General features: G+C 37.9%; 1 protein-coding gene across 1 annotated transcript in view; it reads right to left on the bottom strand.

The window, feature by feature from the left end:
* Positions 1-16542, bottom strand: part of LOC114042958 (vacuolar protein sorting-associated protein 45) — a 69695-nt gene that overhangs the window by 21908 nt on the left and 31245 nt on the right. The window contains exons 12-14 of the mRNA XM_027861734.1: positions 10825-10932; positions 9468-9589; positions 573-704 (exon numbers count right to left, since the gene is read on the bottom strand). Of these exons, the coding sequence (XP_027717535.1) occupies positions 573-704; positions 9468-9589; positions 10825-10932 (362 nt within the window). The remainder of the gene's footprint in view (positions 1-572; positions 705-9467; positions 9590-10824; positions 10933-16542) is intronic.

Consider the following 16542-nt stretch of genomic DNA (forward strand, 5'->3'; position numbering starts at 1 on the left):
TGGAAGGAAAGGATGAATAAAGAGAAGTTTGAAGTTTACCATCAAAATGGGGAAGCCCAGAGAAGTCCAACATCAGCATACTGTAGTGGAAAGAGCGCTGATCCTGGGGGTCTGGAGAACTGGGTTTGAATCCTACTACCAACACACATTGACTATACAGTCACATAGGCGAGAATCTTCACATCTGTCATGACAACACTTATGCCTATCTCACAGGCCTGTTGTGAGGAAAGTGCTTTTTAAAACTTAAATCAGTATAGAAGTACGAGCTATCAGCACGGCTTGGAATTTTCAACCATCCAGTGTCTGTGGTTAAGTTTCTTTCTCCTCTGAGATACAAGGACAATAGATTTCTTACATTAAGGCACTGCCCTGGCCCCTACTCTTTAGACCAGTGCCTTAACAAAGTAATTGAGAAGCGTCTCAAACGACAGACTCTGCATGGACTAATGCCAAACCAATGTGTGAACTAGTGCTCTCGGGACAACCGGCCTCCACTTGAGCAAACCTTTCTCATCCACAGGGGATGTGAGTCATGCTACCTGGGGTGGAGCTGGTATTGTGTCTTGTACCTTTTTGTGTTGTGTATCGTGGTTCCTCCCAGGACAATCCTAACTCCAGGAGTGGTGCGGTTCAAATTATAAACTGTCAGTGCCTCTTCATAGGTGGTCCCTCCAATAACAAATACGATGATATCTTGAGGTCTGTAGTAAAGGAGAAGAGAGTTAGTACTATGGAATTTTAATAAAATAAAGGCTGGAATCTGACATCAAACATGCACAGAGTTTCAATGATTTTGGTTGGGAAAGGGTGAGAGACTAGAGGCTGGGGGTGGGGGGCGAGTGCAGGAAAGTGACTAAAACAGTACAGAATAAAAGGGTTCAAGTAAGTTTGATTTATCTAAATTGGCAGGAAACAGAATCTTGGAAATGCCGAATAATCATTTACTTTTTATTTATGAACGGATGTCCTATAATCCCTATACAGTGGGTTTTAAAATAGCACACTAATGGTTGCAGGGACAAAATGAAGAAATCATCTTTTATATTCAAGAAGCTCCAGAGTGCTTTATTGTATTGTGGAATCAGCTTTCAATGTAAAAATAATTTATGCTTGTGCTAAACATCTCCTTTCATGTATCAGCACTTGAGCCATATTTGGTGGAATGTGGTGACAGAAGCCTCTACCCCACACCTCAGAAAGCACTCTAGTTCCGAGGTACTTGGTCTTCCCTATGTGATAGGAGCATTTATTTTGTACATGGAGCAACCTCCACTTTCTCCAGAAACCTTCACACCCAAAACCTTTGCTAAATCAAGAATGGGGTATGGTTTTTCAGCTCGCCAATGACTCATCTGCTGAGCTGGTTTAGACGGTTGAGCTGTTTCACTGATTTTCCATTTTTACCAAAGTGACTCCATATAAAATCGTCCTGGGTCTGCTATCATCTCTTAGTGCAAAAGGGAAAAAATTGGTGTGAATGACAAAATCACCAAGGTCTGCTTTGTTTTGCCTCTCATGGGATTACTGTTTCTTAAGCTACTGCATGGAGAGAACCACTGAAATCAAGAGTGTTTGTGTCAAATCGCATACTGCACATTAATTAAGACTGCACCCATGAATCAAGTGGAAACATCTACTGCTGCACTTCAGTGGCAAAGAACCATTTTCAATCAAGATACGAGACTCTCAAAGAAACAAAAGTCATGTCCCTTCTGTTACTGCCTCAAAAACACTTCAAAAGAGTCAGTGGGGCATTCTGTAGCATTCACCTTCTCTTGTGAAACTCAAAGGGAATAAAAGCAGTTGGTGACAGTTATAAACACCTATTTAAGTGGCTACTGCATCGTAGGGGAACCCATGAAAGGAACCAGTCCTCTTGGATACAGCTTATTTATTTTTCAACTAATAAATGGGTTAGGAAGCCCTTTCTGAAATTTCACTTTGAGACCTGAACTTAAACTCACACTGCTACCAATCCTAAACTCATTTCATAAAATCAAAACATGATCTACCTCATGCAACACAGGCAAACTGAGACAAACGCCCCATGCATTTATTTCCCATTTAAGCAATGTAATTTATTTTCATATATTTGTATTTTCATACAATATAAAAATGTTACATATTCAACAATTATTTTAAAATAGTCAAAGCTGCTTTTTCTCTTTAGAAATAACTCTATTCCTTTAGTCTTTTTTTTTTTTTCCCTCTTGGCCTTTTTCCATGTTCAATGCATGGTCAAGTGTCCACAATCTGTGCCTCCTGAAGTTCAGGCCTTTGATCTGGGCAAAAGGACCATCTGGGGGGATGGGTCTACAACAGCTTTGGGACTTATGACCAAATCCCTGGAAATGCATATAGCTTGCCTTTGAGACTAAACAATGAAAAAAGAAGGCTGGACTTTGCAGAAAAACAGCTGCAAGGCTGAAATAGCAAGCTGTCTTCACCTCCACAGGCGCAGAGAACAGGGGGTATGTCTCAGCACATTTTAGTTTACCAAAGAAGGGCGTACCTTGATGTTCTTCCAAGAAGAAAAGATGGCTTTGCATTTTTAACACCTCCATCCCACATTCTCCACCATTTGAATTCTGCCTGAGTTTCACCTCTGGAGATTCAGCATCTTAAGGTGAGTAACAGGAATTTGGTTTTGCATAGAGGCCTAACCACACAAAATGGTTATGTTGGGAAAAGCTAACAGCCCATTCCTGGGGCAGGACAGTGCTGACACTATCATTATGTAGTTTTCCTCGTGGCTGGTAAGAGTGCCCTTATCAAAGCTGGAGAGCTTGCCTCTGGAGTATCACTGGCTCTCAGCCTTAACTCACCACTGGATTCTGGGTAGGTTACTCTCTTCCAAATGCTAATTTTTGTTCTGTGGTTAGACTGTAATATTAATAGCTGGAGCTGCTTGTTGTGAAACTTCTTAAAGTAACAGGTACTCGTCTGCTGTCACACTCCAAATCGTATAGGCAAATGATAGTGAGAAGTGACTTTTAATATGAGGGGAGTTTCCCAATGCTGTAGAGGTACATTTTGTTCTACCTTCTGATTTGCATAATCTATTGCCTAGTTACCAAATTAAAGGCAAAAAATCCTTATTAAAGATTACGGTTTGGTAGGAACCTTGTATTTGCCCAAAACAGAACCACTAAATTAAAGGCTAAGAGAGATTAAATCATTAGCTAAGTAGGACCTCATCATGAACACACGTGTAAACACACAAATAAGCAAATCTCAAAAACTGTCTTTTTTTGAATTATCCATACAGCATCTCCGAAGTGCTTTTATAAACATAGGTACTCATATGGAAATCACCTCCTAAAGTGGCCACAGAAGGGTTAAAATGCAATTGTCCTTTAACTCCCAAGGCACAACATCAGGCCTCTATCCAGAAGAGAACCTGAGATGTTTGCTCTGCCTCAGAGCTCAAGGAGAATTTGGGGAAGTCAGAGCGCAATTACCCATTTTGGAACAGAGCCAAAAATCCCAGGCTAAGGCCTTCTGTTCATAAGTACCCCTCTCCACATTCCCCTTCCCCCACAAAAAGAATCTTCCACCATTATAAATGGCCTTGTTCTCCAAACTGACTTGAAAGATGGTATTATGAACAGAAGTTTCCCTTAGCTGGGGTGAGATATTACTATAATACCAACTTGGTACTTTAGGTTCCAAGGAGAGAAGACCTTTAGAAATACAGAGAAAAGCATTTTTATTTTTCATGTATCATGAACACTTCCTGCAGCATCTGGACTTCTTCCTTCCTGCCCTTCCTTTCATTACTGACGGAGCCTCTCCTTGCTTAGTGTAGTCCCACTGTAAAGCAGTATGGCTTTAGGACTTTGGGTTTTTGTTAAGTACTGTGAACCTGCAGTTATTCAGGGGCTGAATTATTCTGTGTATTATGCAATAGACCCTCAGTTTCTTCTCTGACTGATCTGGGCCATTTTATGATTCATTAGCATTTCCCCTAGAAAGAGGGAAGAGGCTGAAACTCAAGGTCTGTCCTCAGCTTCCCTAGGAATGTTACAGGGAGGGGAGTGAATAATCAATAATTGGATTTAATTAGAAATGCCTTCACTGAGCCATAAAATCCTGACCATACTTCCTATGGCAAATGGAGAAAAGTCTTAAAATTGTTTACTCTGCCCATGAAATTTGTTCTGCCTAGCAAAATCATTGGCTTGGGAAAGCAATCAGAATTATTTCATCAAAAAGGATATGTTTTGGTTCTGACGGTCACATACATGAGTATAACAACATGAATGGATCTGAGGGCAGTCAACCAAGTAGTAAATTTTAGAATGCAAACATACAGGGGTAGGCTAGTGTGCAGATATCAAGATTTTTAAAATAGCCTGTCAAGATATTTAGAATCAATGGAAGCCCTTTGGACACAGAACATTATTGGAAAATGAAGCTCCCCAGTATTAATTTCTCACATGCTACCCTACTTATGGTGAGTAAAAAGGCTACTCTAGGTAGTTAAAAAAATTAAATCCCTCAAAATTACCTAGGTTATTACAACAAGGAGAAAGGAAGGCTGCTTTAATCTCTAAACAGGTTAGTGACCACTCCCCATCAAGAGATAAAGAGATGATAATACCTTTGCTTCATGCTTTTAATCTGCCCGGTTAAAAAAAAAAATGGACTGAGCTGTCTAATGAGAGCTTCCAGGAAACATGATGCTGATTCTCCATGGCTTAACTCTGACCACCACCTGCTTCTGGGGTACACTTGCCTCGTCAGAAAGAAAGTTTATATGGAACTCAGGCATGAGAAGAAATGAACAGAAGCAGGTTCTTAGTACAACCAGAGAATAAAGTAACATAGCCTGGTAATTTTAGGATGTCAGAGCATTTTTGTTGAGTTGCATTTACTTCAAAACGAAGAGAGTGCTTGGGATGGTAAACTGTGGGTGTTAGTTATATAAATGTAAGTGAAAGCACAGATACAGGGGCAATGACAGGTAACAGCTAAGCTCCCTGTGTGCCTAACAAACATGATGCTGTCAGATTTTGCTACAGAAATATTAACAAATGTTTCCCTGAGCCTCCCACATCTTACTCAAGTGCAATGGAGGAAGAATATAAAATAACAACAATGATAACAATCACATTCCCTTACCACCTCCTCCCCATTCCGTCCCACATCCTTGATAATTCTCTTTTTCATTCCCTTCCCTTGAAGATTTTAAAAATGAAAGAAGATACTGAGTTGATGACGCCAATGATGGGATATACAGTAAATCTTCTGGTGTGATGGTCAAAGCCAAGGAGGGTATACAAGTTCACTCTTTTGTGTACATCTCCCCGTGCTCAGTGATTCACCATGGCAACTGGAAGCGTTAATTAATGCAGAAAGCAAACATCTGAAAACAGCAGTCAGGACACACAAAAGGAATGAACTACCAATAGAAACACAAGGATACCCTGAGAACCCACGTGGCTGTGCATCAAACTGTTTAAAAAAAAAACTTTCACCCCCAATTCTTCTAGAAATCAATACTGCCAAATATGGAAAACATAAGCAGAAAACCAAGTGTTAATGAAAAGTACCATTTTTATTAGCATTGTAGAAATACTAATTTTAAAGATACTCATGGATTGCAGGCATAAGTACTTAACTGAAGTTGACAAAAGCTGCTACAGCAAAAAAGACTGACCCTTTCATGGTACCCCAAATAAAGGGTTCCACTAAGACCTTACTGAACTACTGAAAAAAGGGAGAACGTGGTTTCTTTGAACTGACTCCCCCTGGAATGCGTACTCATGCAGTTCCATTTTTTTCACCAACCTCTCAGAGTGCTTGTTTCTATCAAGGACGAGCAGTGGGCAGTTTCAGAGTAAGAAAGCAAACTAACAAAAAAGCATAATGGAAATCTACCTTGTAGGAGGAGTAAGATTATCTAGGCAGTATCTGTCTCCAAACCCAATGTGTGGATATGGCTATACTGCAATCTAATTTAATTTAATAGTTGAATGCTTGAAAACTTTGGTACACCAAAGAAAAAGTGTTGTATAAAGAAACAAGACCAGGTAGGAAGGGGCCAGCACTCACAAACTTGTCACATTTCCCTTACTTTCTAAAAAGCCTGTACCCTAAATATGTCCATTTGTGCTGTCACCAGTCCCAGACTGGTATTAAAGATGAGCTCTCCTGCCCTAGGGGTGGATAAAAATCTTTCTTCTTTTTATCCACCTGAGATACAGTAGAGTTAAGGAACCCCGCCCCCCCAAAGGGTCTACAGGATAATTAAGGGGGAAAGCAGTGTAAAACAAAATCAGGTATCAGAGTTCCAGATGGTCACGATTACATAAGCATGGAGATGGGATACGATTCAACTCTATTCTTCCAATGGCCACCTCATCAAATTGTCGTGGTAGAAGCTTAAAGTGTCATATAAAATGTGGGATGTGAACCAATGGAGCTAGGGTTCAGCTGTGCTTTCTCTCTATGTGACTGGGGTTGTTTCTTCTTAGGCTATGCTATTTAAGCCACATACATTGTCTACGTAGCAGATAAAAATGTACCAGTCAGTTAGAAAATTGTCACTATGCAACTAGTTTTTTGTTATTGTTTTTTTTTCTTGCTATATTTTCTTTTGCAGCACCTGAGATTAAAACTGAGAAAGTTCTATCAATGATGAGGCACAAGGAGCAACCACATGAAAGCTCACATTTTAAGACCCTTTCCAAGGTTTCCAAATCAATTTCACCCCAACCACTCCATGAGGTAGGCAGCATAACCATTATGATTACTAGGTTATAGATGATGATATTATTACGGAATTGGTATGGGGCTGGCATACACTAAGTGTCAAACGCTTGTTAATTGCTAACTGACCTGCCCATGATCAGAGCTGCTAAATGTTGGGGCTGGCAGAAGAACCCGGTTCTCCTGATTTCCAGTTCAGCACACTCACTCCCAGAAAGACCACAGTCAGTCACCAGACTCCCTCCTCTCCTCTACTCTCATCGAGCGAGGACCACATCAGGCACCGGGACTCATGTCGGGAGATGATGACTGTGGCAGGTCTGAGATGGTTCAGAAATTGCATCTGGAGTTAAGAGACTGCAGCTTCTACTACTTACTACCTGTGAGGCCTGGGGCAGGGCACAATCTGAAGTTCAATTCCTACAACTCTAAATGTTCTTCTTCCGAAAGACAGGAGAGAGAAGACGGTGGACTCAGGAGGGAACAGGACCCAACTCCTGCTGGACACTCACTGGCTATGTGATGCTGGGGGAGCTGCTTCAGTTCTCTGAGACCATGAGCTATGTGGGGCTGGGGGTTTGGGAGCAAAGTGCTTGATAAACTTGAAAGTGCTATACATCATCAAAAATGATTATGACAACCATGGGCTGAGCCTCTGGCACAGCATCACAAGCCCTGGGGTTGAGTCTTGCCTCTGCCACACCAGCATATGATCACGGCAAAGTGACAACCTGGCTGAGTCTTAAGTTTCTTCACATACGAACCAGAGAGACTACTGTTATCAATTAGATGATAAATATGAAAACATTTTGTAAGTGCCATGCTTATAAAAACCTAAGTTATTATAGTAATTCTACAGATCAGCAAAACACAAACCTCTCATCCCCCACTCCCCAAGGCGAACTTGAAGGAGTTCCTGCTGTGTATTTTTATTACAAATGACTTAGTGTGTGTCCTATAGTTTTAAGAGTCCTTCTCTGGCTTTTAATAATAAAGGCAGCAAATCAGAGCTAAGCAAAATTTTGATTTTGACTGTTAACCATGTATTCATCTCATCAAACTGTTAACTAAGACCTCAACTGGCCAAAAGAACCCAATGGTACCCTTGAAAAAGCACAAGTCCCAGGTTTCAGGTCACTGGTTCCCAGAGAGAGGGGGTGTGAGGGGTGTGTGTGTGTGTGTGTGTGTGTGTGTGTGTGCATGTAGTTTTTGAGCTAGTATTTCACAACGAATGAAAAACAATGCCAGGTTTATGAAGGCCCTCTGCAGACATCCTGCTGTAAAGCAGTTTTATTGTTATCTGGACACACCTTCAGGTGAATGGTAGGAAATAGGAGCAAGACCTGTATGTGCTGTTAAAATGACACCACTTTGAACTTGCTAGAAATTAATCCCAAGAAATCAGAGAGGCTGGTTAACATAAACAAACCACAGACAAAATTTCTTTTGTGACTCATAGTTTTCCATTTAAATGTAAATAGTATATTACTGATGTCCCATAGTTTTTCTTACCCAAAAGTCATAATTCATTGTAAAATACAGTTTTTACTCTTATCCGATTAATTGTAATGCCCCATAGTACACTGAGGAATAATGAATGGAAAGAAGAACGAGCCTTGAAGCATATTTCTCAAACTATACAGCAAATGGCTAACAAGGCTTGGACTGGTTTCCGTTTTGCCCACTCAGCTGACATTTCTGAACCCTGATCCTGAGATCTCTAATATATTACATCTGAATGACTGTGTGTTCTGAATTTAACTCCAAACATTCTGCTAGCAGGCCCTGGATTTATAAAAGGTCATTTCCATCTTCTTTCATGGAAATTGCAGAGATTTTTGAGAGAGGGCGGAAAAAGCTCTATGGAAAAAAGGGAGGAATTATATTCTTCCAAAGAAGATGTGGCAATGCTTGTCACAATGCTTTTAGGAAATTAATCACGTTTGTAAAGTCTTGTTACTTCAGGGATTCTGAACTACAACTATTAGCTAAAATAGTATAGCAATTATAGAAGTAATAAAAAAAATTACCCCTCAGATCCCATGTAAATTTCCCAAAACAGATTAGGTTCTACACAATAATCTAGATTTCTAATACACCGTACATATGATCTTGATTTAGAATATTAGCACCAATTTTAGTACTAGGTACTACACGTGTACATGCTTTGTAACTCAGGCTGGTCCAAGCTGTGGTGGACAAGTTTTTGTTTTTGGCAAAACTGCCTGACCATTGGATTAGAAGGATCATTTCAACCAACTGCTTCCTTTAGGCAGTCCCCATGACAAAAGCCATCCATGGATTGTGTAATTTAGCAACTGTGACTTCATTAAGTAGGGCTCTCAGCTTGCATGCTGTCCACATTTGGCAAAGTCCAGTCACAACCAAAAATAGCAACAACCTGCTTTGGTTGTTGTGAGTGAATTTATTTTGGGCGTTTACTCTACAAGCCCCAGGTGCCACTGGCTTGAGCTTGGAGGGCACACAAGAAGATTTGTCAGATCCTAACAAGCAGGAATATCTGAAGCTTGACTTCAAAAAACAGGTGTGTTTGAGGACCAGGCAAATGTTTCATATGACTATATCTCAATCTTAGAGCTAGCTCCTGGGGCCAGAAGAACTGTCACTTCTCTTGGCCGTATTGGTACTTTGGAAATGATGGTCTCCTTAATATGCCCTAGGTTTATTCTGTGTTCTTCTTTCCTGGTCTGTGTCATTAAGGTTTTTTTTTTCTTTGTTGTTGTTCTTACCTGTCTCTCAGTGTGCTGGGGCCTAAGTAAGGGTACTGATTTTCCTTAAGCTTCCCTTTGATGAGATGATCCAAAGTCTCATATAGGAAAGGTTGATGCTGTGTATAAACATTTTCCACTCCCTAAGACAGAGGGAAATGGTTCTTACATCACTCATGAGATATTTTGCAATATAAACACATTAATGACACTCAGATCAGAAAAAGATGGAGAGTTCTATGAAATAGTTTTAAAACTGAATTCTAGACTCATTTCAATATTTACCTCATCATCAGGTGTTCCTACCCTATAGAAATTACTATATCATTTAGAGCTAGGAAAGGAAAAGGATTTTTATAAACTTATCATCCCCTCTTCAATGATTTCCTTTGGTGATGTTATTTGGTGTTAAAAATGATAAGTGGAGCAGAAGGGAAAAGGAAAGGTATGAGAGAAAATTCACTATGTCTAATAACTACATTGTTTATCTTTTCAGCCTTAAATATTTATTAGGGGAGGGGAATAAGCATTTGTATAGCACCTACTATGTGGTTGGCATTGTGCTAAGTGCTTTTTATAAATATTATCTCCTTCGATTCTCACAACAACTCTGTGAGGGAGGTGATAATAATATCCCTATTTTTTAGGTTAAGTGACTTGCCCAGGGTCACACAGGTAGTAAGTATCTGAGGCCAAATCTGAACTCGGATCTTCCAGACTCCAGGCCCAGCGCCTTATCCACTGCACCACCAGCTGCCTCCATCTACCAAAATTTGTTTTCACTATTTCCTACTCAACTATTAAATTCTATTTCAATACTATTCCAATACTGAAAACTCCTAAATAATAATATTGGCTAGCATTTGAATATCACTTTGACGTTTACCAAATACTCTAAATACGTTATTTTATTTTCTCCTCACAACAACCTTGTAAGGTAGGTGATATTACGATCCCTATTTTACAGATGAAGTTCAATGACTTACCTACAGTCACACAGCTAGTGAGTGTCTGAGGTCAGATTTGGACTCAAAATCCAATCCTCTGTCCCCTATGCTAGCTACCTAACTGCCTAGATGAAACTTTCTCTAGGACGTCTACTGTAATCATTTAACTGACATGGCATCCAATCAACAGGAATTTTAAGATACTTTAAAGTTTGGGGCAAAGTGGATAGAGCACTAGGAGGACCTGATTTCAAATCCAGCCTCAGATACTTGACACTTACTAGCTCTGTGACTCTGGGCAAGTCACTTAACGCTGATTGCCTTCCAAAAAAAAAGAAAAGATACTTTAAAGTTTGTATTTATTCATGTACTCACTTGCAACCTTTTGACCTTCAGTTACTCATCTAGGGAAACATGAGAGATTTTAATACCTTCAATCCTTTGAGGAACTGCTTAGTAATAGCTACTGCATCTTTGGGGCTAAAGAGGTCACTCCCCCTTGCTCGTTTGCCACCATATTCAACAAGGGCAGGCACCAGCTATAGAAAAAGAGAAGAAACCCTAGTTACAAGGCTGTGTCTTTAGATAAATCTCACAAATGACTAGCTCTAATCGCATTCCTTTCTGAGAGGTAAAGTCACATACAATAGGTAAAGTCATATTGTGTATTTTTTTGGTGGTTGTTTTAAATAAGTTTTTATTGGTGTATTTTGCTTTTTACATCACCATAATTTCCCCCAGTATTCCTTCTCCTCCCCTTCCCAGACAGCCATTCCATATAACAAATTATTATTTTTTAAAGACTAAAAAAGAAAAAAAAAAGGAAACAAATCAGCATGCCTGACAAATATGTTGAAAAAGTCTGAAAATTGTGAAATGTACACCACTTGTACCTCTGCACAATGCTGGGTGATGTCTTCTCAGAGTTCTTCTTTTGAGCCATGCTCGTGCTTTATAATTTTGAAACATTCCCTTTTGATTTTTCGGGTGGTTTTGTGTTCCATTTATATCACTGTAGCCACTGTGTATGCTGTTTTCTTAGCTCTGCTTACTTCACTTTGCATCTGTTCATGTAGATCTTTCCATTCTTCTCTGCATTCATCACATTTGTCCTTTCTTATAGCCCAGTAATATTCCATTACATTCACATACCACAATTTGTTTAGCCATTCCACAACTGTTGGGCTCTACTTTATTTCCAGTTCTTTGCTTATCACAGAGTGCTGTTACAAATGTTTTAGTGTATATGGGGTGTTTCATCTTAATTGTTTCCTTGGGGTATGTGACCAGTGATAGAATTCTTGGGTCAAATGGAATGGACATGTTAGTCACATTATTTGCATAACTTTAAATTGCTTTCCAACATGGTTATACTGATTCACAGCTCTGCCTACAATGCACAAGTGAGTCTCTTCTCCATAACCTCTTCAACACCAACCTCTCATCTTTTGCCATCTTTGCCAATTTTCGAGGCGTGAGGTGAAACCTCAGGGTTGTTTTGATGTGCATTTCTCTTATTATTAATGATGTGGTATATTCTTTTATATAGTTGTTAAGTTTGCAATTCTTTTGAGAAGTTTGTTTCATAACCTTTGACTACTTATATACGAGAAATGGCTTCTGGTCTAATCTATTAATTGTTTATATATCTTGGATACCAAACCTTTATCCCCTTTGACTGCTTTAATTCTTATCCGAGGTGTATTTATTTTGTTTGTGCAAACACTTTTTAGCTTCATATAATCAAAAGTTATCTATTTTATCTTCTGTGATTGCTTCCATTCATTATTTTGTTAAAAACACATCTCGGGGCAGCTAGGTGGCACAGTGGATAGAGCTCTAGCCTTGGAGTCAGGAGGACCTGAGTTCAAATCTGGTCTCAGACCAGACACTTGACACTTACTAACTGTGTGACTCTGGGCAAGTCACTTAACCCCGATTGCCTAAGCAAAACAAAACAAAAACAAAAAAATAAAAACAAACAAAAAAACCCCACATCTCCTAAATATGTTTTGCATTACTTTACACACACAATCCACATCAAATTGCTTGCCTTCTCCAGCAGGGGGGAGGGATGGGAAGGAAGGAGAGAATTTGGAACTCAAAATTAAAAAAAAAAATATGTTACAGTAGATAGAGCACTGGCCCTGGAGTCAGGAGGATCTAAGTTCAAATCTGGCCTCAGACATTTGATACTTTCTAACTGTGTGACCCTGGGCAAGGTCCCCAATTGTCTCACACACACAAAAAAAAGTTAAAAACTGTTTACATGTAATTGGGAAATATTTATTGAAATAAAAATATATTTTAAAAAAGAATACATCAACTACTCTTAGTTGTGAGAAGCATATGATTTGCTTTTCTTCTAATTTTCTACTAGAGCTTTAATATTAAGGTCACATATCCATATGGAATATGGTACAAGGTATTGGTCTAGACCTAATTTCTACCAGATTGCTTTTTCATTTTCCCAGTAGGTTTTTTTTAATCAAATAAAGGGTTCTTTCCTATTTGGAATAACAGGAAAGTAATTTATGTTTTCCAGTTTATCAAAAACTAGATTATTAAGTTCCATTGTTTCTGACTCCCCCTTGTCTAGTTTGTTCGACTGATTGACCTCTCTATTTTTTAACCACTACTGATGGTTTTGATGACTGCTGGTTTATAATACTGTTTGAAGTCAGGAAGTACCATTTCCCCTCTGTCTTTACTTCTTTTCATCATTTCCCTCGATATTCTAGATCTTTTATTTTTCTAAATGAATTTGATTATTTTGTTGAGTTCTGTAAAGTATCCCTTTGACAATTTGATTGGTACAGCATTACCAGTGTAAATTAATTTTGGTACTAGTGTCATTTTTATTATATTGATATTTTTATTATATTACATTGGCTGGGCCACAAGTGCTGAATATTCCTCCAGCTATTTAATTTGTTCTTTCATTTCTTTAAGGAGAACTTTGTAATTGAATTTACACAAGTCATCTGTGCACTTTGGTAGACTGACCTCCAAAGATTTTTATGCATTTTATAGTTCTTTGGAAAGGGATTTCCCTTTCTCCCACTGCCTCTTGGATTGTGTTACTACCGCTCTGAAAAATACTATTGATTTTTGAGGGTTTATTTTGTAGCCTGCAACTTTGTTGAAGCTATCATCTCAATTACTATCCTTCATGATTCCCTAAGATTTTCTAAGTTAATCATCATATCATTAGCAAATGGGGATAGTTTTATTTCCTCTTGACTTATCTTTATACCTTTCATTTCTTTCTTTTTATTGCTATTGCTAGCATTTCCAGAACTGTAACAAATAAAAATGCAGAGATTAAATATTTTCACTTTATTCTCATTATTTCCTGGGAAAGGTTCATGTGTATTGCCATTTCTTATGATGCTTACTTTTAGTTTTAGAAAGATACTTTTTATGAAATTTAGAAAAAGTTTTTTTATGCCCATACTTTGTAAGGATTTTAGCATAAATGAGTGTTGTACTTTATCAAAGGCTTTTTCTGAACCTATTGGGATATTCTGTGGTTCTGGATGTTGTTGTTTTTAATATAATTAAGTGATTGTTTTCTCACTGTTGAACCGTCCTTGAATTACTAGTATAAATCCAACTTGGTCATTATGATTTCTTGGATGAATCACTTGTAGTCTGTTCAATATAATTTTAAAATTTTGAATTGATATTCATTAACGATATTGGTCTCCATTTCTCCTATGCTTTATCCTTCCCTGGTTTAAGTAGTAGGACTATATTTGTCCCATAAAAGGAAATCTGTTAGAGTTCTTTCCTCCTCAGTTTTTTTTAGAATAATTTAAAAATTTTAAATAATTTTAAATAATAATTTTAAAAATGATCTTTAAAAATATAATAGAATTCTCCAATGAAACCGTAAGGACGTTTCCTGCCCACCCCCACCTCCGCTGCCTTTGTTAGTTCCTTTACAACTAGTTCTATTTTCTTTTCTGAGACTGATGTAAGATCTCTATTTGGTCTTCTTTTAGTCTGAGTATTTTACATTTTTTTTTCTTTTGTGTTCTCAGTTTTGTTAGCATATAACTCTGCATAGTAAGCTCTGATAATTCTTTTTATTCCTTCTGGTTTTGTTGTGATTTTACCTGTTTACTATCTTGTTGATTTGATTTTCTGCCCATTTCTTTTTAAACAGATTGGCTAAAAGTTTGTCAATTTTATTAGTCTTTTAAAAGAACTAGATTTTAATTTTATTTCTAATTTCTCTAGAGTTTTTTTCTTTTGGAGAGGTTTCCAGTTTATCTATTTCTTCTCTAATCTAAAAAAATCTCCTTTGTACTTATTTCAGGTTTATTTGTTGGTTTTCAAATTTTTAAAAATGCACACTCAGTTCATTTATCTTTTCTTTTTCTATTTTATTACTATGTTTACAGGGATATGATTTTTCCTCTAAGGATTGCTTTAGCTGCATCCCATAATTTTTGGTTATGTTGTGTCATTATTTCTTTTCATATGATTACTGTTTCTGTGATTTGACCCACCATTCGTTGTTAAATCTCCATTTGGGTCTGTGTCTTTTCTTTGTGCTCTCTAAACTTACTAGTATTTTAATTATATTATGGTCTATAACGGATATGTTTACTACTTCTACTTTTTACATTTGTTTGTAATCATTTTGTGCCCTCATATACATGGACAGCTTTTAAAAAAAATTCCAGGTGGTGCAATTATACATACACACACACACACACACACACACACACACACACACACACAAAACACTTTAGCAGTCCCATACAGAAGACATCAAAAGTCTTTTAGTTCCAATTTCTCCAGCAATTTATTCAAGGCTTTATCTTCTCCTTTGTTTATCTTTCGGTTAGACTTATACAAAACCGAGAGAGGGACATTGAACTCTCTTACCATTATTGTATGTCTGTCTATGTCTTCCAGTAATTCAATTAATTTTTCCTTTATGAATGTAGATCCTAAGGCATTTGGAGCATATAAGTTTAATACTGATATTGGTTTGTTATCTAGGGTTCCTTTCAGCATATTGTGGTTTCTTTATCCCTTTTTAGATTATGAATGTTTGTTTTTGCCTTGTCTGATAACATGATTCTAACTCCTGATTTTCTGGATTCACCTGATACATTGAAAATTTTTCCAGTCAGCCCCTCATTTTTTTTCCTGTATGTCTTTGTTTTTCAAATGTTTCTTGTATTTTTTGTACACGTTGCAGGATTCTTTCTTAACCAGATCTTTTTCATTTTACTGGGTTATTTAATCTATTCACATTTAAAGTTATGATATTTCTAATATTTCTTTTTTCCAAATCAGGATCTTCCCCTCTCTTCCTTTGTCTCTTCAGTTATTTTAGCTTAATCTGCTTTAAGGCATTTCTATTCCCACTAGCTCTCTTCCCTTCACCCTCAATTTCCCTCCTCCCTTGATTGTTACCCCTTTCCCTAGTTTTGGAGTTTTGCTTAGCTTACTCGCTTTATCTTTCTTCCTTTTACCTAGTTATTTAATTCTTCCTCTTTTTTTCTTTCAGCTAATTAGTCAAGTAAAATCCTTCTTCTTCATCCCTTTCAACTTGTTTTATTCGTTAAGTTTTTAAATTTTTATTCTCTGCGCTTTTTCTATAAAAGATTTCTTCCTCTTATTTTCTTCATTATTTTTCTTCCCTTTCTATTTATTTTAGACTTTCATTCTTTAATTCGTGACACTTATCCTTATTTTACTTTCTTTAGTCTCTGTATTCCTCATGGAATTAAAGCTTCTAAGGTACCTATTTTGGGTTACCTCTTCTAAACAGTTTCTATATTATTGCCGTGTAGATTTTTCCCCCGGCCCCTTTTTCTGCTGTGCTTCACTCCGAGAAAAGCCAATTCCTGCAAGTGAGAGAGAGGATATTGTGCCATGGAATGAATTTTCCTATGTCCCTGACTGGGCAGCTTATTATTAACATTTGCCTCTTCCATGGGCATTTCCCCCCAAGTGCCTTGAAATCTTCTCCCTGGGTCCGGGCCTTCCCACTCTTCCAGGTGTCACTTCCCTGCTCTCCTTCACCTCAGGCAGGATGACTGTCCTCTCTAAGAACTGCAGATGACACCCACAGGAAGGTCCCTATCACTATTTATAGGATATCTTTCTTCCTCCGTAGGAGCATT

Source organism: Vombatus ursinus, unplaced genomic scaffold (genome assembly GCF_900497805.2).
Source record: "Vombatus ursinus unplaced genomic scaffold, bare-nosed wombat genome assembly UNPS02014768.1, whole genome shotgun sequence".
Classification (NCBI taxonomy): Eukaryota; Metazoa; Chordata; class Mammalia; order Diprotodontia; family Vombatidae; genus Vombatus; species Vombatus ursinus.